This window comes from Macaca mulatta, chromosome 1 (genome assembly GCF_049350105.2).
Source record: "Macaca mulatta isolate MMU2019108-1 chromosome 1, T2T-MMU8v2.0, whole genome shotgun sequence".
Lineage (NCBI taxonomy): Eukaryota > Metazoa > Chordata > Mammalia > Primates > Cercopithecidae > Macaca > Macaca mulatta.
The window spans coordinates 176157288-176181525 of NC_133406.1; the positions used below are offsets into that span (position 1 = coordinate 176157288).

Below are 24238 nucleotides of genomic sequence, written 5' to 3' on the forward strand. Positions count from 1 at the left end.
AAGAATAATGGAGGAACATGTTGTTATGTTAGTAGACCTCCCACCTCTTCATTCAATGTCAGACATTTTGGGAAATAGTAGCACAATACTCTCACTTCAATAATTTATGAGCAAAAACACTAAATGAAAATTCAACAAGAAATTTACCAGGTTACCTGCAAGTCCTATACAATCTTGATTTGCATCAAATAGAAGACAAACTTTTATGAGGAAAATAAACTCAAAAAGGATGTTTTTCATGCTTTACCTCCTTAATAATATTTTACTATGTCATAATGAGATTCTCTGTACAATGAATCCTCTATAACTGTCCAGAGTAGATTTTGTTTTGGTAACTACAAACCTCTCAAAAATCATTTATAAAAATCATGTATTTTAGTTTCACTAACTAGATGAAATGATTGCAGGCTGTTTAAAAACCACATCCAAAAGTAGCAATTCTCTTTGTAACTTTTCTCAGTATCATCACAGAACAGACACAGCCAACCAGAAATTAGAGATGAACAAACAGAGATGGTCAAAGAACTGAAACTTACAAAACACAAATCATAAAAGCATCTACCACCAGCTACTGAAAAACCCAGTTCTACCTATAAAACATATTATGTTTTTAAGCTGTATCTGTAATAATATGTTTATAAAATGTAAATCCCACCAACATGGGCAATTCCAAACCACAATCACATCACCTTACAAAAAGTTGAAATTGTATTCAAATATATAAAGTATTAGAATTGCCTTCTAAACCAATTGATTTGAATTCTCCTACTAACCAAATGAATTAAGCAGTTCCAAGCACTATTGTTGATGTAACACCACCATGCACTTCCTATGTTTCATGTCTGTCTTGAAATTAGGTATGGCAGGTGCTAAGTAGATAATCAGTTACATTTTTTTTTCAAAAAAAGAGGAGGTCCAGCATAACCAAGACACTAGCCAAAATGATCAAAATCATTCCCTGTATTCTACTGCCAGTGGAATGGTAACAGCGATAATTGTAGTAAATATTGGTGTCACCTCTCTGCTATCCAAATCACTGGATTGTGTAGGTCATAAAATGTGAGTAGAATCAACCCACTTCTAGGAGGTTTAGGCTGCAGGAGTAGGTCCTGACTGGCATAAACTAATGTAATCCCATTCTCTTGTATTCCACTAAGGTCCAGTCAGAGTGAGCCCAAGCCATCCTTCAAAGCCTAGGGGGGAGAAAGATGCCCTCTTCTCCTGAAGAGTGTCCTGTACCTCTGGGAAGCCTAGCATCACTGCACTCATTTTACTACAGGCAAAACCAGCCTGAGGATAAACTGACAGCCAGAGGGTGATAGAGCCAAGAGAGTGAGAGAAAGAAATGGAACCAGCCAGAGGGATCCTTCTAAGCAAAAGCCAACTCCCTTGTTTTTGTGCCTAAAACCCTCCAGTGGCTTCCCATTTCAGCCAGAACAAAATCCAAACTTGTTCTCCACAGTGATCCTATCCTCACTCATCTTCCTTTATTCCCAATTTTCTTCAGCGCCTTTGTTCAGCCCTTCACACACACTGATCTCCTTCCCTCCACAGGTCTCTGTATGCTTTATTCCTTACAACAGGTCCTCCCAGGCTGCTACCAATCATCATTCACGCCTCCATTCAAATAGCAGCACCCCCAAGAGGCCTTCTTTGAACTCCATGTTAACCTACTTTATGTTCTTCACAGAACTGGTCAGGGTTCAACATTACCTGTACTTAGCGTTTACATGTTTAAATATTTATCTCCCTCTTATAAGAATGTAAGCTCCTCAAAGGCAGTCCCAGCTCCCAAAGCTGTGCTTGTGCATAACAGAAGTTCAATCTACAGTTTCTTACAGATTGACTGACTGACTAAGCCCAAGATTCTATGCAGGCCACATTGATCCAAAAATCCTAAATAATGCTTTGTTTTTAGCTGCAAACAAGAACTGCAAAACCCACAGCTCTCTTGAAGATTTGCATATACCCTGGATTACTTATTATTTCTTTTTTTTTTTTTTTTTTTTTTTTTTTGAGACGGAGTCTCGCTCTGCCGCCCAGGTTGGAGTACAGTGGCCGGATCTCAGCTCACTGCAAGCTCCGCCTCCCAGGTTTACGCCATTCTCCTGCCTCAGTCTCCCGAGTAGCTGGGACTACAGGCGCCCGCCACCTCGCCCGGCTAGTTTTTTGTATTTTTTTAGTAGAGACGAGGTTTCACCGTGTTAACCAGGATGGTCTCGATCTCCTGACCTCGTGATTCGCCCGTCTCGGCCTCCCAAAGTGCTGGGATTACAGGCTTGAGCCACCGCGCCCGGCCTACACTTTATTATTTCTGATCCTGGATGTCATTACTATTTAAACAATAAAAGCAAATTTCCTTTGAGAACAATGTCATTTGAAAGAAAACCAATTTGTAGTAGTAGAATTCGGCTCTCATCCCGAACATAAAAAGCACGTCTGAATACATACGTGTGAGCGCGCACGCTCTCTCAAAACTCGACAATAAATTAATATATGAAAACTTTTTTGGGTTATGGAAATGTTATAAAACCAGATAGTGGTGCTCACTGCATAATGCGACAAATTTAATAAAAATCACTAAATTATTTAAAAATCAATAATAAACAGCCCAATTTAAAATTAGCAAAGGTTTTGATATTTCACCAAAAAAGATACACTAATGGCAAATAGGCACATGAAAAAAATGCTCAGCATAATTGTTCATTAGAGAAATATTCACTAGGCCGGGCGCGGTGGCTCAAGCCTGTAATCCCAGCACTTTGGGAGGCCGAGACGGGCGGATCACGAGGTCAGGAGATCGAGACCATCCTGGCTAACACGGTGAAACCCCGTCTCTACTAAAAAGTACAAAAAACTAGCCGGGCGAGGTGGCGAGCGCCTGTAGTCCCAGCTACTCGGGAGGCTGAGCCAGGAGAATGGCGTAAACCCGGGAGGCGGAGCTTGCAGTGAGCAGAGATCCGGCCACCGCACCCCAGCCTGGGTGACAGAGCGAGACTCCGTCTCAAAAAAAAAAAAAAAAAAAAAAAAGAGAAATATTCACTAAAACCACAATGAGATACCACTTCACACATTTTATAATGACTAATATTAAAATGACAGATTCTACTAAGTTGTGGTGAGGCTGTGGAGCAACCAGGACTTTTCATACATTGCTGGTGGGGAAACAAAGTAATACAGCCCCTTTGGAAAACAGACTGGCAGTTTCTTATAAAGTTTAACACACACTTAACATATGGCATAGTAATTCCACCCCTAGAAATATGAAAACTTATATTCAACCCAAAACCGCTATTAAACCCTGAATGTGTAATAGTAGATTTGAAACATCAAAAAACTCCCAGCCTGGGCAATATGGTGAAACCCTATCTCTACAAAAAATACAAAAATTAGCCGGGCATGATGGTGCATGCCTGTGGTCGCAGCTACTCAAGAGGCTGAGATGGGAGGATCACTTGAGCCCAGGAGGTGGAGGCTACAGTGAGCTGTGATCATGCCACTGCACTCCAGCCTGGGTGACAGAGAAAGACCCTGTCTCAAAGCAAAACAAACAAAACAAAAAACTACCAAAAACTCAAATGTTCTTTAATTGGTGAATGGATAAGCAAACTGTGGCATATCTGTACAATAGAATGGTACTCAGCAATAAAAAGGAATTAACTATTGATACATACAACATGGATGAATCTCAAATGCACTGTGTTAAATGAAAGATGCCAGACTCAAAATACATATCATAATGTTTCCATTTATCCTTTTCTGGAAAAGGCAAAACTATAGATATGGAGAATATATCGATGGTTTCCAGGAGTTTCAGGTGGGGAAAGGACTGACTATAAAGGTGCAGCATCAGATAATTTTGGGGAGCGGTGTTACTGTTGTATATCTTGACTGTGGTGTTGGTTACATGACTGCATTTTCAAAATTCATGAAACTTCAACAAACAGTGTGTATTTTCACTCCCATTAGGATAGCTACTGTAAAACAAATAAACCAAACAAAAAACAAGTACTGGTAAGGAGGGGAAGAAATTAGAACCCTTGTGCATTGCTGGTGGGAAAGTTTTAAAATGGTACACCCACTATGGAAAACAGTATGGCAGTTTCTCAAACAATTAAGCAGAATTACCATATGATCTAGCAATTTCACTTCTGGGCACATGCTCAAAAGAACTGAAAGCAGACTCAAACTGATATTTGTACACTCATGTTTATAGTAGCATTATTCACAGTAGCCAAAAGGTGGAAGCAAGTCAACTGTCCATTGATGGATGGACGGATAAACAAAATGTGGCATATACACACAATGGAATATTATTCAGCCTTAGAAAGAAAGGAAATTCCGACACATGCTACACATGGATGAACCCCGAAGACATTATGCCAAGTGAAATAAGTCAGTCACAAAAGGACAAATATTGTTTAATTCCACTTTTATGAGGTGCCTAGAGTAGCCAAATTCAGAGAGACAGAAAGTAGAACAGTGATTTGCTAGGAACTGGCGAGAGGGTGGAATGGGGCATTATTATTCAATGGTACAGAGTTTGGGAAGATGAAAAAGTTCTAGAGATGGATGGTCATGACGGTTGCACGACAATATGAAAGTATTTAATGCCACAGAACTGTACACTTTTGGCCACGACTAAAAGAGTTACTGGGAAATATACCTGAATTGACGAGGAATAAGAATCCAAATTCCTCCCTTAGCACCACCCTTCTGCTCATATGCCGTCAGCCGCCTGGCTTGCTTTCAGTTTTTAAACTACACCAAGGTCCTATCTCTCAAGACCTCTACAAAGCCTCTTCCTTCTGCTGGAATGCTAGACCCGCTAAACCTCTCCCTGGTTGGCTCCTCCTTCTGCCATGTCCCCTCCCAACGTCTCCCTTGATTGGTTCCTCCTTCGGCTTGGCCCCCAGCCCCTCCCCTGATTGGCTCCTCCTTTCCATCACTGCTTCAGATTCCCTTTTAGAGTTGTCGCTCCCGCTCACCCTTGTCCAATAATGATTTACTGAGTACTTCTAAGAGCCAATCACCATTCTACAGGAATATAGCATTGAACAACACAGTGCTTACCTGTGAGAGGTTAGGGGGCATGACGAACACTAAAAGAAACAGGGTAGGAAACAGTGAGGAAGGGCAAGGGAGGTGCTGTTTCAAAGAGGGTTGGCAAGGATACTTCTTGCTGTTCTCAAGCAAGAGGAGCAGCAAGTTCAAAGGTTCTGGGTCAGGAATGTGCTTAGAGTGCTGAAAGAACAGAGTTATATGCAAGGGGGAGGGGAGGTAAAAGATAAGGTCACAAAGGTGGAAGGGGCCAGATCACATCCAGCTGCGAAGGCCACCAGTAATTCAGGATTGTACTGAGTCAGATGAGAACCTTTAGGGACTTTTAAGCAGAGGTATGACATATCTGACTTACATTTATAAAATATCTCCTTGGCACTCTTTTTTTTTTTTTTTTTTTTTGGTAGAGACATGGTCTCACCATGTTGCCCATGCTGGTCTTCAACTCCTGGCCTCAAGGGGTCCTGCCACCTCGGCCTCCCAGAGTGCTGGGATTACCAAAGTGAGCCACCACACCCAGCCCAGCCTGCCCTTGGTACTCTTTCTAAAGGCCCCATATTTCCTTCATAACATTACTCAAAATTTACAACGTATATTTATTTGTAAGATTATTTGTTTAATGTCTATTTCACCTAGCAGGCTGCATATTTTATAACAGTAGGAATCATGTCTCTCTCTTTGTGACAACATAAACTCAAATCCAAGCATAATACCTGGCACACAGTCTGTGTTCAATAAAGATTTGTGAAGTGAATTAACTAATGAACTCTAACCTCTAGGATAAAGTAGATCCATGTATATTAGTTTGCAAGTACACAATCATTTTTGTATTTTTTACATTCTTAAATGTAGCCCAACTTTCTCTAGGTGACTATATTAAACATTAGAACCAACTAATACTTAGAGTCTACTTAGAGTCCTAATGTGCTTGATACTGTAGCAGATACTTCTACTCACCTGAAACGTTCTTAATCTTTAGTAGCAGATAAAGACCCTAGACATTTCATAGTAATTCTAAAGTAATGAAATGGACACATTAAACATAGTAGTAAAAGCTAAATTTGTAACAGTAACTACTAAAAAGTTACAAAGTCTACCATTTAAAGGCTGCTGGGCAATGTCTGTGGTCTAGAAATTTTTGAGTCCTCATAATGTGACACAGACAGGGGTAACCACCAGGACTACGCAGTGTTCTTTCCTGTGTTCTGTGTTCTTTCCTGCAAGAGCTCATGCTCTAATAAGTCATCTCCAGGATGTTTTACTGCTTGTAACTCTTGCCTACATTTTTTTATCTGAATATGTGCAAATAATGTATTTGCCTCTTTCATGGTCATCTGAAATCATACTATCTCAAGTTTAAAACACTCCTAACAAATGTGTTTGGTTCATAATTAGCACACAGGCTAAACCCCCGAAGACTACAGAAGTGGCAAATTTCCCCTTTTCACAAATGGTTCAGTGAAGCCAATTCTGGATCAAATAGCCAAGACTGCAACAAAAAACAAACCAACCAACCAACCCAATCTATGTTCTCCAGGTTTTTCCCCAAAACCACTCAGGGCAGCAACAACTCGGTGACTAACAGTCCCCTAGAAAGGGAGCAGAACAAGCAGCAGAAAGCACTGGCTGTCTCCTGCAGTGGCCAAGGACAGCTCTTGTTCAGGCACCGCCAAGCAGAATATGGAAACGAACCCATTTCAGCATGTCCTGTCTTTGGGATGTCATGAGAAATATAGGCTTTAGAGAGAGCCAATCCATTAAAGCAGATTGTGTCAGGACAAAGAAGGCCCAGTATCCTGGCAGAGGTACATGGAGTAATCCAAGTGGGGGGAAAAAGTCCCATGAAGTTTCATATGAGTTAGCAAATAATAGAGGACGGACAAGAAACCCAACAGGTCTTTCTACACCTCTAGTCCCCTAGAAATGAATGCAGTGATCACAGAAAAACTCTTAAAATATTTAAATATACAGACATATGCTACCAGTAATATGGACATGAAAATATCCTGAAACCATTTATAAATACTATACATTTATATCAGAGATGATATACTTCCAATTTTCTTTTTCAAATACCTTTTAATGGTAATACACAGCACAGTAATTGCCATGGGTTCATGGCTTCTCTGTAACATATTTTTTTTCCTATATAGAATCCTCACCTTATTTTCAAGTGACATAGAAATAAAACTACTGTAAGCTGGTTAAATTTTTATATACAGAGTCAAGGCAGACTGATGAATCTATATTTCAGCATATTTATAGATCATTAATTTCTAGCAATTCATTTTTTGAATTAAGATTTTTTTAAAGAAAGCAAGAAAAGTTGGCCACCATAAACTAGACTCAGTTTGTGTTTTTCCTTAACATGCGCCTTATCAGCTCAGCCACAGCTGAAGTGATTCCAAATTGCTTTATGACACACTTGGATTTTCTCCTGCTAATAATTCCTCCTTCCTGCCCATGACTGGCAGGCTTCTTCCACACTGCAGTAATGTGGGACAGCTAATTATCTACCAATCCACCTTGCTATTCCATACTTGGCGACTTTTATCTGCACAGGACAGCTGCACTCTCTGCGTTTGAAGTAAAATGTCAGTCTCTGCTAATGCAACAAGACTTACATCATTAATGATGTCTCCACACTTTGAAGAAACAACTCAAAGCCTAATTAAAAATTCAGATTCATTTTCACTGGTTTGCCGATTTTCACTGTCCTTCCACCAGAGCCTTGAATATCTTTAAAAATACTCCATGCAAAAATAAAATAAAATAAAAATCCAAGGGGAAGCAAGAAAAAAAAAAGGGGCTGCCGTTTTGGGCTTTGACTGCATCTTTATAATAACTGTTATGGTTGGAAGAGAACCAAGACATTATCATGTACAAGATAAGAATTTACTCCCCTGGCTTCCCCTCTACAATTACAATAAAGCATACTATTTCCAGAGAAATATGGACTATAAGCTACTTTTTACATTCCCCACTCTGGTATTTAGGTGTTGGAACTTTTCAAACGGTAATTAACTCGGAAATCATTTGACTGTGTACATCTGAAGTACAGAAAGCTACCTTTGAACTCAGAAAAAAAGAGGGCAAGGTAAAGAAACATTTAAACAACATTTAGTTTGTTTCATCATCACATTAAATGAACCATTCCTCCAAAGTAGTAATCCTATTGCAATTTTCACAAAAAAAAAAAAAAAAAAAAAAGGAGAGAGAAAGAAACAACTTCATATCCCCTTAATGACTAGGGAGAGAGAGGTAGGTCACAAAATCCAATTTCTAAATAGAACTTTACCTGAAAATTACAGGTAGAATTTTCTTCTGCGGCTTTTACATAAACAAACACAAAACAAAGTCATTCCTCCTCTAAAGTATTTTTTAAATAACTTACCTTTTCAGAAAAAAAAAAAATGCTTCAATGGTACTGGTTCACAATGATAGTTATTGACCAGTTAAGTTTGCACTTAAAAAAATCTAACAACATTCTAGTAAGTCTAAGAATTTTTTAACTTTCTTCACTGACTCACTGACTTCTAGGTATTTAGCAACTTAAAAATCTAGTCAGCTGTCAAATTAGACCATCAACTTTAAGTTCGCAGCCATTAAATCATTAAGCCAAACTTTCTTTTCAGAAGAGGAATGTATACTACTATATCAAGTTTCCTTTTCCATTCTAAGAGAAAAATGGGGGGGAAAAGGGGGCTCCCACAGTATAATATTATGAAAAGGGTCAAAAAATGAGAGACTAAAACCAAAACATGAGTTCTAAATCTATCACTTACTACTGGTATGATCTCCAGAGAGCCACTTCCTCACTGGGTCTCAGTTTCTGTAAAATGAACATTTGTAAAACAAGCGGGGCAGATTTGACTATCTCTCTGGTCCATCCCTGTTCTCATAGCAGCCAGTGATCTGTAGATCTGAGAGATCAGGGAGAAATGGCAGGTCTGCTAAGCCTGGATTTGCACAACTCCACAGGAGGGACCACACTGGGCAGCCAGCCTGTCTTTGGACCAGAGGCAGGGAGTCCACCTTGCAGGATCAAACTAAACTTGGGGAGGCAAAACCCAGAAATGTAGCAGGCCTTGGCAACCGGTGACTGCTGAACAGTGTCTGAGTCTGAAGACACTTTGGCTGAGTTTTCTAGGTTCTAAGCTTTCTCGATTTTTGTTTCTTCTCCTCAGAGCACCTCACCTCCAAATACAAAGAACTTAGGCACAAGCAGCAGCTAGTTCCCAACTTAAACATTGATAAGCTACTGCCAGCCATACTGAAATAGAGGGGAGAACCTATTTAAGAAGTAGGCATGCAAAGAGACAAAAACAGCGTACTGGCCACATGCTTTGAGCCCTAATCCAGTCCTGCCCAAAGATCTACCCCAGACACTTCAAGTGCATAGGGCAGTAGCTTCCTTTCTTGCCAGTGTGAGTTGAGTGTTCTGCTGCCTGCCATGTCACAAGTCTTTACTGACATGAAGGATCCAAGAAACACCCCCCAGCTTGACCTCTGCCTATTTCTCCACCTCTATTTATGCCCTTTCTTCCAACTAGTTCTTTAAACTCCAAAACCATAATGCCATCTTTCCACTCATCAAAGGTGTTACGCTTTTCCTCAAAAAGGAGCCTTTTGGGAAGTCCACTCTGACTAACCAACTCCTGCTTCATTCCACTTTCTCAGGGAGGCCTGCCAGAATCCCTCTGTGCCCTTAAATAGGTTAACATCCCTGACACTTTCTCCAAGCATCCCGAAACGCCTCTCATAACATTCATTACCTCAGAAATTAACTGACAGGTAGGTATCTCAAACCTAACATAGTACCTGGCACCAAGTAAACCTTCATCTTGTTGAAGTCATTATGATGACAAGTTCATCTCTCAAAGCAATCCATTCTAGAACTCTTCTATCAGAAAGTTCTTCTTTGTATCACAAATAAATCAGCCTCCCCATAACCAGCACACAACCCCTGCGTTTTCTTTCTGGAATCCGCTGAATAATCCTAACCCAGACACTGCAAATTGGTGGCCTCTGGCCCTATCCAGCCTGCAGACATGTTTGGTTTGGCCCACATGGTGTGTGTGTGTTTTTGTTTGTTTGTTTGTTTTTGTTTTTTAAACTGAATTAGTTGCCAAAAATTTAAAGATATTTTATGGAAAAAACAGACACCCAGCTTCTCATAAAAAACAAAGTCATGTGACAACATTGGACCCACATGGCTACTGGGCAACAGAGTAGCTGAGTGGTCCTGCCCCCCTTCAGCCTTGGCACAGCCCTCCAGCTTGCAACATCCAACACCACTCCCTGCTTACCTACACCTGGTCCACTTCATTCGTTTTGTCTAACTGACCTCTAGAAACACGAATTCGATATAGCAACCCTGGGTGTACTCAGGGTTCCCATATTTTAGCATTTATTTCTATATTGTCTTGAGCCATCCAAGTTGGTTTAGCCTCTCTGGATATGACAGAGCTCTGCGGTCTTAGGGCGAGGCACTAGATGTCCTATTACTCTCAGCCTCCGTGTAATGAGGAACCCAATGAATATTTGCTGACAGACTGAGCAGAAGATACCGTATATTAGTCCAGCTCTTCCTCTTCAATCTGCCTGTCTTCTCTCCCAGTTACAGCTATCTTGCTTGGTCCTTTTCTGACTCTTGTGTCTTCTGGAAGAGGCAGAGAACAGGGACAAGCAGTAGATGTGGTTCATGTTGCAGCAGTCCAGTTTGTGTGCCTAGGCTACATGCCAGCCTTTAAGAAAAACAAGGACCCTCCCAGTCTTGTGGGGAAATCCAGGCATGAAATCGAGGGCCAGACAGCACAATTAGGGATAGACCTAGAGGAGCTTCCCCAAAGAAGCTTGGCATTACATCGGGAAGGCTGGGGAATTTGCTGGGCAAAGGTATTAGCGAATTTGCAAAAATCTAGGAGACTCAGCAACGGTTTTATTCAGGCACATCATTGTTAAAAAGTGTAGCCTAAACAACCTCCAAAATATTTATATCTATTTGTCAATTGTAAATTTTATACACTAGTATACCAATATATTATATATATTATAAAACATTACAAATATAGGAATTAAATAAGGATGCAATAAAAATGTCATAGATGAAATTATGTGATATCCGGAATTTGCTTCAAAATAATCTGAGGGAAGAGCAAGTGGAGGCAGAGGTAGAAATGAAACCAGCCTGACCATCAGTTAATAACTGTCTAAGCTGGGTGAGAGGTATGTGGATATTCATATGCTATTTTATTTACCTTTGTATATGTTTTTAAATCTTTGTAGTTTAAAGAAATAACTATGACTAGCCAGGTCTAGCATTTTCTTCAGAAAGCCCCAAGCATGGTTTTGCACCACATCCAAAGGTCTGTGAACCATATCTTAAAAACCTGGGGGCAGAGGATTGACCATATTGAAATCTGCAGGTCTACAAATTAGATTTCAGTTTCCTTCAGGCTCAGGAGCTACATGTTTACTACCTTCCAGGTTCTGTGCCCTGGCGCTAAATGAACTGCTCTCACATGTATATTTCTGTTTATTGACTGCTCCTACCTGAAGCCCTGAGCTAGACACTTGGTTATCCTTTAAAGTATATTTCCCACCATCAGCTACATGAAATGCAAAGACATTGAAGTTCAGAGTGATGTAATAACATGCCAGAAGTTACACAGTTAATAACCAACTGGCTGAGTCAAAATTCTTGTCCCTGTTGTCCCTTCATATTTTGACTTTCAATAAATTCTTACTCCAAGGTACAAGCATACCTAAAATAAATCCCACTCCATCTAATACCAAAATTCCAGAGTTCTGCAAGGTTCCTGCCTGCAAGTCCACTTAAGCTCAAGGAAGGAACTCCTCAAGCAGCAACCAGAAATAGCACCAACATGTTACGAAGTGTAAAACCATCTCCACTCCCTCCCCCAAGCCCTTCCAGACTCAAGTACTATTGGCAGGAAAAACATAATAAGCACAAGGAATAAGGCCAGCTAAGATAGGCATTAGTGAGAAGGAAGTCGAGGAAGTGCTAAGCACAACAGAGACAGTTTATCAGAAGTCATTCAACATGCTTTTTCTTGGGCTAATTCCTGACAAGTTCAACTCAGAGTCATCCGTCTGTCAATGGTCAGTTTTCTTCTATTCTAAATATCCATTTTCAAAAGAAAGCAACACAGCAGTTTTTCCACTAAGGCTTATATGGTACCCAAGGCATAGAATCAAACCACATTATTTGCATACACAGGTGATTTTTCCTTCGAAAATGTTCTATATTGTATAATTTACACATTCAAATCATTCTAAACCAGCCCTGTCCTATCATGATGCATGTGATTTAGAGGAAATTACACATCTTACCAAACATGACTGCAAACCAGCTTGCAGTTACAATAGAGCCAGCAAGATGTTTATGTCCAATAACCACAGAAGCTCTAGGATAATGGCCAAAGAAATGAAACATGGGAGCCATACGAAAGGGCACAGGAGTCAGAGTCCTGTTCAGGTATTCAAGATACACCAGCTACCTTGTCCAGTGTCACCAAAGGAATCAGAAACATCTGATGAACTACTGATTTGGCTACCCTTTATTTTAGGACTGGCCTGTGCATGTGGACATTTCACTTAAAAGGACAAGGGAGAAGTAGCTAACTTCTTTGACTTCACCAAAGGGGCTTGGGCAAGGCTCCTCTATGCTCCCACAATATCCTGTTTCTCTCTGTACCACTGCACTAACCTACTGCAGTGTAACGCCTCTATGCCTCTCGCTAACCACCTGTATCATAATGCCTCTTTTTGTGTCTATTTCCATCATTGGTTGAGAGATTAAGTGCATGGGCCAGGCTTTAGTCACCTTTGACTGCCAGTTTAATCTAACCCAAGACCCTTCATAGAGCAGAAGCTCCCCAAAAGTTTGTTGGATATATGCGAAAATGAATAATGCAGGACAGACACAGTAGCTCACACCTGTAATTCCAGTACTTTGGGAAGCCAAGGTGGGAGGATCACTCGAGGCCAGCAGTTCAAGACTAGCCTGGCCAACACAGTGACACTCCATACCTACAAAAAATAACAATATTAGCAGGGTGTGGTGCTATGCGCGTGTAGTCTCAGCTACTCAGGAGGATTGCTTGAGCCTAGGAGTTTGAGGTTACAGTGAATTATGATCACATCACTGCACTCCAGCCTGGGTAACACAGCAAAGATCCTGTCTCTTAAAAAAAAAAAAAAAAAGGAATAATGAATTTAGTGCATTGCTGTTTTACTGCATACAAAGAAGGCTTGCTCTTTACTTTCAGCTGTAGTCACTATTTACAACATTGCTTTATATCTTTGACACTTCCGCCCCAGATGAGCCCTTCAGTTCCTGAACATGCCTCTGTTCTAGCTGCTGCTTTTTCTTCAATTGGAGTTGAAGCTCCAGTTCTTGCTTCTGGTATTTCTTCTGCCCTGACTGGAAGAAACACTGCTCCTCCCTCCCTCCCAGGCCCTATCCAGCAGCTGTCTGACCAACCTGCTGCTCTGTCTGCCAAGTTCATAGTAAGTGTGCCCAGCCCGGCAGAGTTGGGCTAACTTTAAGGCAGGCGCACTGGCCATGTGCCAGGCCCTTGCTGTTAGGAAGCCTGTATTGTCCTATAATGTTAAATGGGCCTTATAAGTGCCTGGCGAAATGGCTCCCAGAGCCAGATATGCCTTCTAACAAGCAGGCATTGTTATTTAGCTGGTTTACCTGTGCAATCTTATCTCCTCCTCCAGAATGTAAACTCCTTAAGGAGTTGTGCTGGAATATGTCCTTGTAAAAAATCCCCTGAATACCCAGCATAGAGCTCCATGCTCAGCAAGCTTTCAATAATTATTTCTCCATTTAAGAACAACCACATCCATCAATATTTCTCCGTCCCAGCTTAACATTAACAGATGCCTTTACACGCACTATTTCCTTTAAGTTCACAGAGCAAATCTTGAGGAAGAATCACCATCCTCAATTTTACAGATAAAAATCACCCATCTTGCAAATGGCAGAGCTGGAATCCAGGTCTCTACCTACCCAATGTGGGGCTCTTTCCACTCCAAGATACTGCTTGATAAAAACTTGTTGCACGAATAAATAGGCAAAAACATGTCTCCCTGGACACAGCCACTTACTGCTCCCAGACCTCAACGCCACCATGGTTCCTCTGCACCAGACCAGTGAGGAGATGATGATTAGGTTTTTGACTTTTATCCATGATGTATGATGTCTGCTGCCAGGGGAACAGTATTCAGTGGCAGCTTTCCCAGCGCACTGGCTAAATTGGTTGGCACAACTTATTTAAAGATTTTTTAAAACAGTTTGTCCATTATTGAAAAGGAACAACAAAAATCATGAGTAGGCAGCCCCCACTGAAGAATTTTCCAAGAAAATCTTCAAGATAGATGCTTTTCAAACTGTCTTCTCTATCAGCAAGTGCAAAAACTACGTCATGGGAAACTATGGTACTGCAAGAAGGCTAGGTTTCTGTTTTTGTAAAATTACCCCCTTGCAACTCCTTATAAGCAGTAAGTGCTGCCACTCGAAATACTGCAAAACAGCAGGCCTGGTTTGAGGGCTACTTTGTAATTTCTCAAACTTTAAAATTGTCTTTCAAGAATTTCAGCAGCAAAAGCCATATAAAAGTCTGAACATTGACTTTTTACATATAAAGAGACCTATAGAATGTTTCTCATAAAGTGAGATGCTGTCCTGAAAGGCCTGTACTATGCTCAGAATGCCAAGGTCAAATGAAAGGAGTCAATCCCTTAAGCAAGGGAAGACATTCTTTTCCAAAGAGACACAACTGTCCCCCCTCCACCCACACCCCGATCATCTTCGTAGGAAGTCAGACCTTAAAGCCTACGTGAGGCTTACCTCTGAAAAACAGATTAGCTCCACATCTAGAAAATCCAACATGCTGCAGGGAGGGCTATATAACCTACGCTTTAGGTAACTAAACCCACATAATTTCAGACCCACTGAACAAATCCCAAAGGTTTACAGATGAGAATATGGGGCTCAAAATCTTTGTTCTAAGGTCAGAAATCTAACCTGCATTCGACTTTTTTTTTAACCAGTCTAACTAAATTAAAAAGAGACACTTTCTGCAATTTTCCCAGATAGAAGCAAGTGGCAGATCAATGTACAGCTCAAGAAGTAGAATTTAAATACAGTATGTGTGTCTCCTTTCAAAAAAGGAGAGAAGCCACTTCACATTTTGCCAGACAAAACCCTGTCCACAGGAGGTCCGTTTCCACAATGAGGTTGCAAAGGTGTTAGAAAGAGGCCAGTTGGGAGGAGATAAAGGGCCATTTGGGCACAAACCCCCCACCGATCAGAGCTTTTTTTCGAAGTGTCTCTTTTTCAACAGGGAAGGCTTTTAAAACTACATTTGCTTAGGATCCCTACCTGAATGACAATGTGTTGGGATCCAATTTCACCTTTTGTCAAGGACTGGGTGAGAAACAGTAAAACGGCTGTCAGCATCTTAGAAAAAGCAAGTCCTTAACTTACAAGGAAAAGGCATGGAGGGGGGTGGTAGGGGAGAATCCTAAGATTTCTTGTCCGGCCCTAGTGATGGAGTGAAGGTGGCAAATGCCTACAAATCCTACAACCAGAGTCCACAACTCCAATATATTAAGTTTCCTTTATTAAAAGAGGTGCCTCAATGCAAAACTACAATTCTGTTTGTGCTCTGAATGGAAACATTCACCACTATTTTTTTTAATCCTAGCTTTCCATCTTTTCTAAAAGTCACTTCACTCCTAAGAACTCAGCAATAATCAGAAATCAGAAAATGCATATGGACAAAATTGCAACTGAATCTGAACCTGAAAGATCGGCATAGTTGAATGATGCATCTTAAAAGCTTATCTATTATTATGCAAATCAAGAAAACCCAACTCCATTGCACTTCAGGGCCGGGTGTCTGCAAATAAATGCAAAATTACCTTTCAAAATCCATCCACTCTTCAGTCCTCAATGTCACCCTTAAAAATAATCCCAGTGGTCTTTCCCTACAGTAGAAAAGGTCTGTGGAACTTGCCTCAGGAAAATTGTAACCTCGTGGGTTACAATTACACTGGTGTGGGGAAGTGGAAAGAAGAAGGAGGAAGAAGGAAAAAGAAAAGGAGGAGGAGGAGAACAAGAAGGAGGAGAAGGAGGAAGTAGAAGGAAGAAAAAAAGAGAAGAGGAGGATGAGGAAGAAGAAGAAAGAAGTAAGAAACCTAAATCCCAAAAGTGACTTGAACACCTCTCCCGGTGGAAGGTGGAAGGAGTGGTCACAGTAGGATGGAAATCAGAAACCTATTCCAAGAACGCATTCTTGGAAACTTCGATCTTTCAAAGACCACATTCATCCCCATGATTGTTAGAATGTATAAGAGAATGGTGTTAATTTATATAAGAATGTTATAGCAAAGGTTTCAGGCTGGGAATGTCATCTCAACCTCTCCTAATCTAGTGGGCCTTTATGGCCAAGTGGATTAAAATAACAGCGGGGAAGAATCTCCAGGTGGTTGGTGTTCAGCAATTTTTACTACTGTTGGTCGTGAGTAACATCCTCAGGATTCCTTACTAGCTGTGGGCAGTTTTTCTGTTACTCCCCCTTCCTCTCCAGAGGAGGATGGACATGATAAACAATTTGGAGAAATGGGAACCGTATTCACTTTGCTCCCTTTCTCCTCGACCCAAAAAGGCACACACGAAACAAAAATCATACAGCAGACAACACGCAAACCACAGCAGGATATGCGGAAAGCAACAAAAAGAGTCCCCCAGCAGGATTAGAGTCGGGAGTCTACCGGGAATCTACCAGGCCAGCCCCTCCCCCAATGCTCCCGGGCGGGGAAAGGAGCGCGGAGCCCTCTCGGAGGGCCGCTCTCCGCCGGGACCTAGGTGTCCCCGGGGCAGCTGCGTACGCTGCGGCGCCTTCCCTCCCAGCGCCCATCGGTGCGCCTCGGTCGGGGGGACGCGAGGACGCGGTCAAGGGGGTAGGGTGGGGAGTTCGGAAAATCGTCCGAGCCAGACGGGGCTGGCTGCTCTGGGATGGGGACACAAAGAGGGAGGGGAGTCTGCAGGGGTGGCAGGGTGAAAACAAGCCTGCATGGGAAATGGGTGCAAATTAGAAAAGAGGTGCGAGGAAACTGAAGAATCCTTGACGAGATGAAGGAGCTGGTACTCAGAAGAGCGGGGCTGTGCAGGGTCAAGTGGGTTCCGTGCAAAGGGCAGGGGATTCTGCAGAAGAGAAGGGCAGGGGTAGACGAGTGCATGGAAGAAGAGTTGGTGTATTGTCAGGGGGTCTGTACAGAGGACAGAGGGGTCCGACGGGAAGCCGGGCTCTGTGCATGCAAGGAGCCGATGCACACAGTCCAGGGGACTTGTACCGGGAAGTGGGATGGGGCTTTGCGCAAAGGAGAAAGGCGGGATGTCTGGCCAGCTCGAGGGCCACTTACCTGCATGGTGACGACCCCCAGCTCCTCGACCGCCAGCCTGCGCATCTGGCTCGCCAGCACTTGCGCCTCGTCCAGGATGGAGAAATCGGCTTCGGCCCCGGCGCCCAGAAGCCAGCACGCGACCAGGCAGAGCAGCCAGAGGGGCGGCCGCAGCGCCCGGGCCCCGGCCGTCTCCTCTTCCTCCGGCTGGCGGGCCATGCTGCCTCCCTCAACTCCCCGCCGACGGGCTCCGGGCGCGGGGAAGCGGGCCGCGGGAGGTGCGCCCAGGGCCCGCTCGGCGCACCCCGCAAAACTTTCTTCCTCTGCTGCAGGCTCGGCTCCGCGTCGCGGTGGCGGCGGCTCCCAAACTTAGGAGGCGCCCGGCTACAGCGCGGGAGCGCGGGCGGCCACCATCGCAGGGCTCCGCGGCGGTGGGGGGAGGAGGCGGCCGCCCGAGCGGTCCCCGGAGCCCGGCGCCCACCCGGCCCCCGCGGCGCAGAGGGCGTCTCCGAGAGCCGGGGCGCCCGCAGGCCGGGGTGCGCGGGGCCCGAGGCTGACAGTCGGAATCGGAGTCGGAGTCGGAGCCCGAGCCGAGCCGCGGGGCTCTCGCTTCCTGCGAGTCCCGGCGCAGCTAGCAGGCAGCGGCGAGGGCGGGAGGCGGCCCCGGGGAGGAGGAGCGGCGGCCGGGCTGCGAGGCTGGGGCAGCCACCCGAGCGAGGAGGGAAAGGGAAGGCTTCACAAACCCACACAACTGAAAGAAAGAAAGCAAGCCGTGGGGAAAGGGAGGCGTCTGGTGCCACCAGGCTGCGCTCCGGCTCTGTGCACTTCCCGGCTGGGCCGCCGCGGCGGCTGCGGAGATTTATGGAACTAGCGAGAGAGGCGGGGAAATTCCCCCGGTTGCCCCTCCTCTCTCTCCCTGGCTCCCGCCTCAGAATCTGCCCCCCGGGACGCCGGGGGCCGGGGATCAGCCTCTCTCTCTGCTTGGGGACCGGCCCAGCCCGGGCAGGGGAGCCCACGGACCTTCCCGTGGCTGGAGAGGTAGACCCCCGCCAGCGTTCCCCGCCTCCGTCCGCGCCAGGGAGCCCACCCGGCCCAGGTTCCACCCATCGAAAAGTCCTTTAAGTTCTAGGACGCTGGCTGTCTGCCTGGCAGCGGTTGGGGAAGAAGGGGACTGCCATGTGTAGGTCCACTCCCTCTCCTCGATGTTATTCATCACAATGACTAGCCAGCGTTCCACCCACAGATTTCTGTTGGAACCAGCCACCGTGTGCCCGGCACCGGGCTCGGGGGTGTGCATATTATCATAATCTCCGCGACATGCCATAGGAGATACGTATCTTTATCCCAATTTTTTAGGTAACAAAGACTGAGGCTTAGAGAGGTGGAATAAATTGCCAAAGGTCACTCAGGGGATAAGAAACAAATCCAGAGTTTAAGCACAAGTCTTACTCCAAGGCTCTTGTTCCTAAACAAGACACAGTTCTCTCTGTCTCTCTTTGGAAAGGAACCATCTGATCCCATCAAAAACAAGAAGAAAAAAAAAGAAGAAGAAGAAAGAAAGAAAAAGAACGACTGAACCGGAGTCCACCGCGCACACACCTGTTCTGCCTAGCATGGAGAGGCAAGGGTAACCTTCCTGTTTGTCCCTGACTCCTGGCTCAGGCTCGGTGAGAAATCACCTGTTGGAAGCACCTGGAACAAGTCAACCGGGTGTGTATGGAGAACAGCCACTCTCCCTTCCAAGCCCTGTGTGGTTGCTGCTTGCAGGTTCCTGGAGAACAGAGCCAACACTGGCAAGTTAAAGGACTAGTCCAGGGTTACCTAGCAGAGGTGGTAGCAGGATTAGAACCTGGATTTCGGGCTCTTTTCATTTTACAGCAGAACCTTCTGTTTTACATCTTTGACTATATTGTATTAAAAAACTCATCTTCTCTTGTAAGCTCTCCCTGGCCCATTTTTACCTCATTGTGATCACTTTTCTATTCTCAACTCCCCTGCTAATTTTTGTATTTTTAGTAGAGACAGGGTTTCGCCATGTTGGCCAGGCTGCTTTCGAACTCCTGACCTCAGGTGATCCACCTGCCTCAGCCTCCCAAAGTGCTGGGATTACAGGTGTGAGCCACTGTGCCCGGCCTGTGATGTTTGTTTTACATACTAAGGCAAGCATGTTGAGTGTGGGGACCAATCCCTTCACCTCCACATCATCCACACAAGCACATAGTAGTACTGGGAAATTTATTCTTGAGTTAATAATGGGATAAAAACCTATCTGTGTGTCTTCTATTCCTGGAGTTGAGCTGACATTTGTTAGAAAGATGATCCTTTAACTTCTGTTTTTTTTAATTGTTGTACCTTTGACATGACACTCAGCAAGACAAAGCATATTAGTTCATGTGATTAGTTGAAGAGCAAAGAACAAAAATAATAATGACAGCTAGCATTATTTTTTGTATTCGATTCTTTAAGTTTACCATTACCAAGGTGTCACACATCTCTAAACTCCTTCTGAAATGCCTTCACAATAGGCATGTATTGCCCATCTTTTATATGTTGGTATTTCTTGAGGTCCTATTTCTTGGGATTCTAATCCACTGTCACCTTTTTTTCACTCTAAGTTTCTTCTTTTTGAGGACTCTCAACCACACCTATGCCTTCAATTAGCATTAAAACACTAGAGTTTGTCATACTTCTAAATAAAGCTCAACTGGATCTCCATTTTTCTAGCAAGTTCCTGACTTCCCTACTAGATATACCTGAATGAAAACTCATTACTGCTTTCCCCCATGTTCCACCTAAATCCATGTCTGGCTGCAAATATAGGTGGATGTCAGCCACTCTGCAAGCTAGGTACCCACTCTCTATCCACCCCAGCTCCCAACATATCTCCCGTGTCCATCCGCCACTCTCCATCTGCATCCCATGGCCTGACTTCAGTTCCTCATCGCAGCTCGCCTGTATTATGACCAGTCTCCTCATGGGTCTCTGTGCAGTCTTTCTGTTCCCCTTCATTCTATTCTTCACATAGAAGTCAAAATCAACTTTCTAAAAGTCAAATCTCAACTTGTCATTCACTAATCTAAACATTTCTGATGCACCATCACAGATAAGTAAACTTAACAAACAAAGCCCTTTGTGCTCTGGCCTGTTTGCTCTTCTGGCCTTATTGTAGTCACTGTACCCCTCAGTTTCCTCACCACCCCTAGAAAACACCTTTCCGGCATCCACAAAAGTCTTCGCCTTCTCTCTACTTGCTAGGTCCCCTATTCAGCTGAGGTGTCATTTCTGTGACATCTACCCCCACAGAGTTTATGGCTCCTCCTTTGGTGCTGCAAAGCTCTTGGTTCTTCTCTCAGCACTTAATGTGCCCCCAACACTTAACAAGCAGCATTGTGATTTTCCACTTGAAAGCTTTGATTTCTCCACCTTGTTTCTCAAAGTGTGATCCATCAAACACACTAGCCTCAGGATACTTAATAAACTGCAAATCGTGTGCTCTATTCCAGGTCTACTAAAGCAGAATCTTTGGAGGTGGGGGGTGGGTCCTGGAATATGCATTTTATAGACCGCCTTCCCCGCCCTGACATTAGTCTTAGGAACCACTGCTGGACTGCAAGCAAGCTTCCCAGGATGGTAACTTATGCATCCTGGAGCTCTATTTAGCCCAGTGTCTACAGCCAGGAGGTTCTCAGTACCCAGAAAAGAACATGTGGCTATTCCTATGTTGCCAACAGAGAAAAGCCTCAGAGAAATAAAGTTATTTGCCCAAGGTAATACAACTTTTAGATGGTGGTGTCAGTATGCAAATCTGGGCCTTCAAACACCAAATCAAAAGCTCTGAGCTACTAGTCTGACGTCAGAGAGAACATTTACCCACATGTATACTGGTACGTGATACACCAATAAAACCTTACTGTGTGATAAACTGCCAATCCTTAATGTTCCTCAACCATATAAGTGAAATTGTCCTACCCATCAACCTCTGCTCAGTACTAGTTGATTCTTTCCCTGCAGGGGTCAACTGATAGGACCAGGGTAGATATGTGACATCAAGGCAACCAATCTATAGCACCTAAGGCATGGCAGAAATATTAACTGGGACAAGTCTTCATTCTAAAAAATTTTAGTTAGGAAACACTGAGGAAAAAGCAGTTAGAAGTAGTAGTTAAAACTACAAGGACATAAGAGGGGGTGATAGGAACCATGAATCTCATAATGTATATAGCAGGAAATTTATAGGCATATATATATGTACACACACAAACACACACATATATACACAGATGTATATACATGGCTATATATTCCCTGATGCACACACACATATATGTATGTATACACCTCTGTATACATATATATGTACACAGATATAAATATAGAATAAATATAGCTGTTAGATGGCCATATATGAATACACATATATATTATGTGTGTATAGTTATGCATATATATGCATGTGTGTATATTTATGTATATGTGTGTATATTTATGTATGTATATGTATATATACATATATGTGTATATGTATGTGAACATTTATGTATACACACACACGCAAACACACACACATAGTCATATAGCAAAGCTGACAGTGTGAATCTTGGACAAAATCTGGGTTTGGATCCCGAGGACAATACTTCTTAGCTGTCATCTCTGTAAAACTAAACTTCTCTTAGCCTCAGTTGCTTCATCTGTACAATGTAAATAATGCTACCTAAAGTTTTTGTGAAAAGGCACATAAAACACTTTGCAAAGGACCTGGCACATAGACACACCCAATAAGTAGCGATGTGACTCTGCAAGCTGAAGCTGTGAAGGAGCAAATCCCATGAACGAGCTAAGAAAGCCAATCAGAGACAGGGGAGAGTGGAATACATAGAACCTATGGCCTGTAACAGAGAGTATCACCAAGAGCCAGAACTGACTTGATTTCAGAATTTTCTCATTCCAAATCCAGTCTACATGTTCTATTAATAATATACCCTTTTCTTCTGTCTTTCGTCTTGATATAACTTTATAGATACGTTCAATCATCCGTTCTATACAGAGAGGACACTATTGACTGTGCAGCTGTTTGAACTACAAAATAATGAAAAGACTGGTAAGTGGGTCACAACTGTCCCTAGAAGACCATAGATCACCGTGAAACTTGTCTGATGATTTTATCTTCTCCACAGAGTAATCCTCTACCCCTTGCTTATGACTGAGTTGGACACTTGTTCATTATTTGCTTCCTCTCCTGTAATGCAATTAACATTACAACTATCCATTTGCAAGTCTGTTTTCTCCATCTTAATGTTTCTCGTGGTGTGTTCCATCAACTACCTATGGAGGAATGACTTATCAGGAACTATGTCTACTTTATTCACTGCCACAGAGTCTAACACAGTTCTAGACCCAGAGTAGAAACCTGAGAATTGTTGAACCAGACAACTGGGGGAAAGATTAGAAAAATCCATGAATCATTAACTCTGATGCAAGGAGCCACAATAACAATTTTGCTCCTTGACTGCTAAAGAATAACCAAGAGTCCTCATCAAACTGGCTGCTTTTCCATATTTTGGGAAGTATAAAGCTACTTCAGTGATAGACCACCTCATGGTACCCATTGTCCAACATCTTCATCACAGAAAAACTCTATGTGAAATTGTTTTGAGGAACTCTTGGCCAGCTACCATGATTCCCTTTGCATGCTCTGAGGTGGACATAAGACCTAAGTTAGCAACAAATTCTCAGCCTAATGCTACGGCAGGTCTCCCATTCAAAACAATAACTGGGCTGGGCGCAGTGGTTCAAGTTTGTAATCCTAGCACTTTGGGAGTCTGAGGTGGGTGGATCACTGGAGCTCAGGAGTTCAAGACCAGCCTGGCCAACATGGTTAAATTCCGTCTCTCCCAAAAGTACAAAAATTATCTGGGTGTGGTGGTGCGCACCTATAATACCAGCTACTTGGGAGGCTGCGGCGGGAGAATCGCTTGAACCCAGGGGGCGGAGGTTGCAGTGAGCCAAGATCATGCCACTGCATTCCAGCCTGGTGACAGAATGAGATTCTGTATGGAAAATAAATAAATAAATAAATAAAAATAAACAAAACAATAACTGGCTGCAAACTATATTGAACCTGTGAACTCGGGGAGCTCAGGAGAATGGAACTGGTAACTCCAAGGGCAAAAATTAACACTCACTTGTTAATTTCTAGTAGACTACAAATCTCAGCCAGTGCGACTTATGATTTCTTTTTTTTTTTTTTTAAGTTAAAAAAAAATCTTTTTTTGAGGCTTGGTCTCTCTCTGTCACCCAGGCTGGAGTGCAGTGGTGCAGTCATGGCTCACTGCAGCCTCGAAATCCCTGGCTCTAATGATCCTCCCACCTCAGCTTCTGAAAGTGCTGGGATCACAGGCATGAGCCGCCATGCCCAGGAACTTACTGTTAAATAAATGGAAATGGCTAATGGTCTAGACTGAATCTTAGAACACAGACTCTCTCTATTTTTCACATTCCTCCTGCTGATTTAAAAAATCATCAGATTTCCCATTTCCCTTCAAACTGGGAGCTAGTAAAGGTTGAATAACAGTAAGAGATACAAGTTACTAAGACCCTTCTATGGTTAGGTGCTGTATATGACACACAGCATATCATTTCTTTCTTTTTTTCCCCCCCTTGAGATGGCACCTCACTCTATCAGCAGGATCCTGGCTCACTGCAACCACTGCTTCCCAGGTTCAACAGATTCTCCTGC

General features: G+C 43.2%; 1 protein-coding gene across 4 annotated transcripts in view; it reads right to left on the reverse strand.

The window, feature by feature from the left end:
* The window catches only part of CACHD1 (cache domain containing 1), a 226820-nt gene extending 208484 nt beyond the window's left edge, over nt 1-18336 (reverse strand). For all 4 annotated transcript variants that reach the window (XM_028832884.2, XM_015141703.3, XM_077954745.1 and 1 more), the window contains exon 1: nt 17524-18336. Coding sequence is in view for 2 of the 4 variants with exons in the window: in XM_015141703.3 (XP_014997189.1) it covers nt 17524-17721 (198 nt within the window). In the remaining 2 variants the exon portion in view is untranslated. The remainder of the gene's footprint in view (nt 1-17523) is intronic.
* Nucleotides 18337-24238: the final 5902 nt, after the last annotated feature.